General features: G+C 54.4%; 1 protein-coding gene across 4 annotated transcripts in view; it reads right to left on the bottom strand.

Annotated features, from left to right (window-relative positions):
• LOC119586422 overlaps nt 1–239 on the bottom strand; it is a 37,691-nt gene that overhangs the window by 6,912 nt on the left and 30,540 nt on the right. For all 4 annotated transcript variants that reach the window (XM_037935144.1, XM_037935145.1, XM_037935146.1 and 1 more), the window contains exon 3: nt 50–175. In XM_037935144.1, the coding sequence (XP_037791072.1) occupies nt 50–175 (126 nt within the window). The remainder of the gene's footprint in view (nt 1–49; nt 176–239) is intronic.

Here is a 239-nt window from a genome sequence, read left to right as displayed (position 1 = left end):
AGAAGGAATGGAACTAGGCAGGCCCACGCAGGCCGGCTCCAGGACTCACCGACCACGGCGAAGTCCTCGTCGAGGCCGGCCTGGACGTCGTCAGCCACGACATCAGAGAGCAGGTTGAAGTCCACGACGTCCACGAAGCCGTCCAAGGAGTTGTCTATCCCGCCCTGGGCTGAATTATAATTAATTCAGGGATTATAATTACGATTGGTTTTATAAGTAATGTCATGGGACATGGCCGA

The sequence above is a fragment of the Penaeus monodon genome, chromosome 21, assembly GCF_015228065.2.
Source record: "Penaeus monodon isolate SGIC_2016 chromosome 21, NSTDA_Pmon_1, whole genome shotgun sequence".
Taxonomy (NCBI): Eukaryota; Metazoa; Arthropoda; class Malacostraca; order Decapoda; family Penaeidae; genus Penaeus; species Penaeus monodon.
Note: the sequence above shows the minus strand (reverse complement) of the source record. Positions and strands in the feature narration are given on the sequence as shown.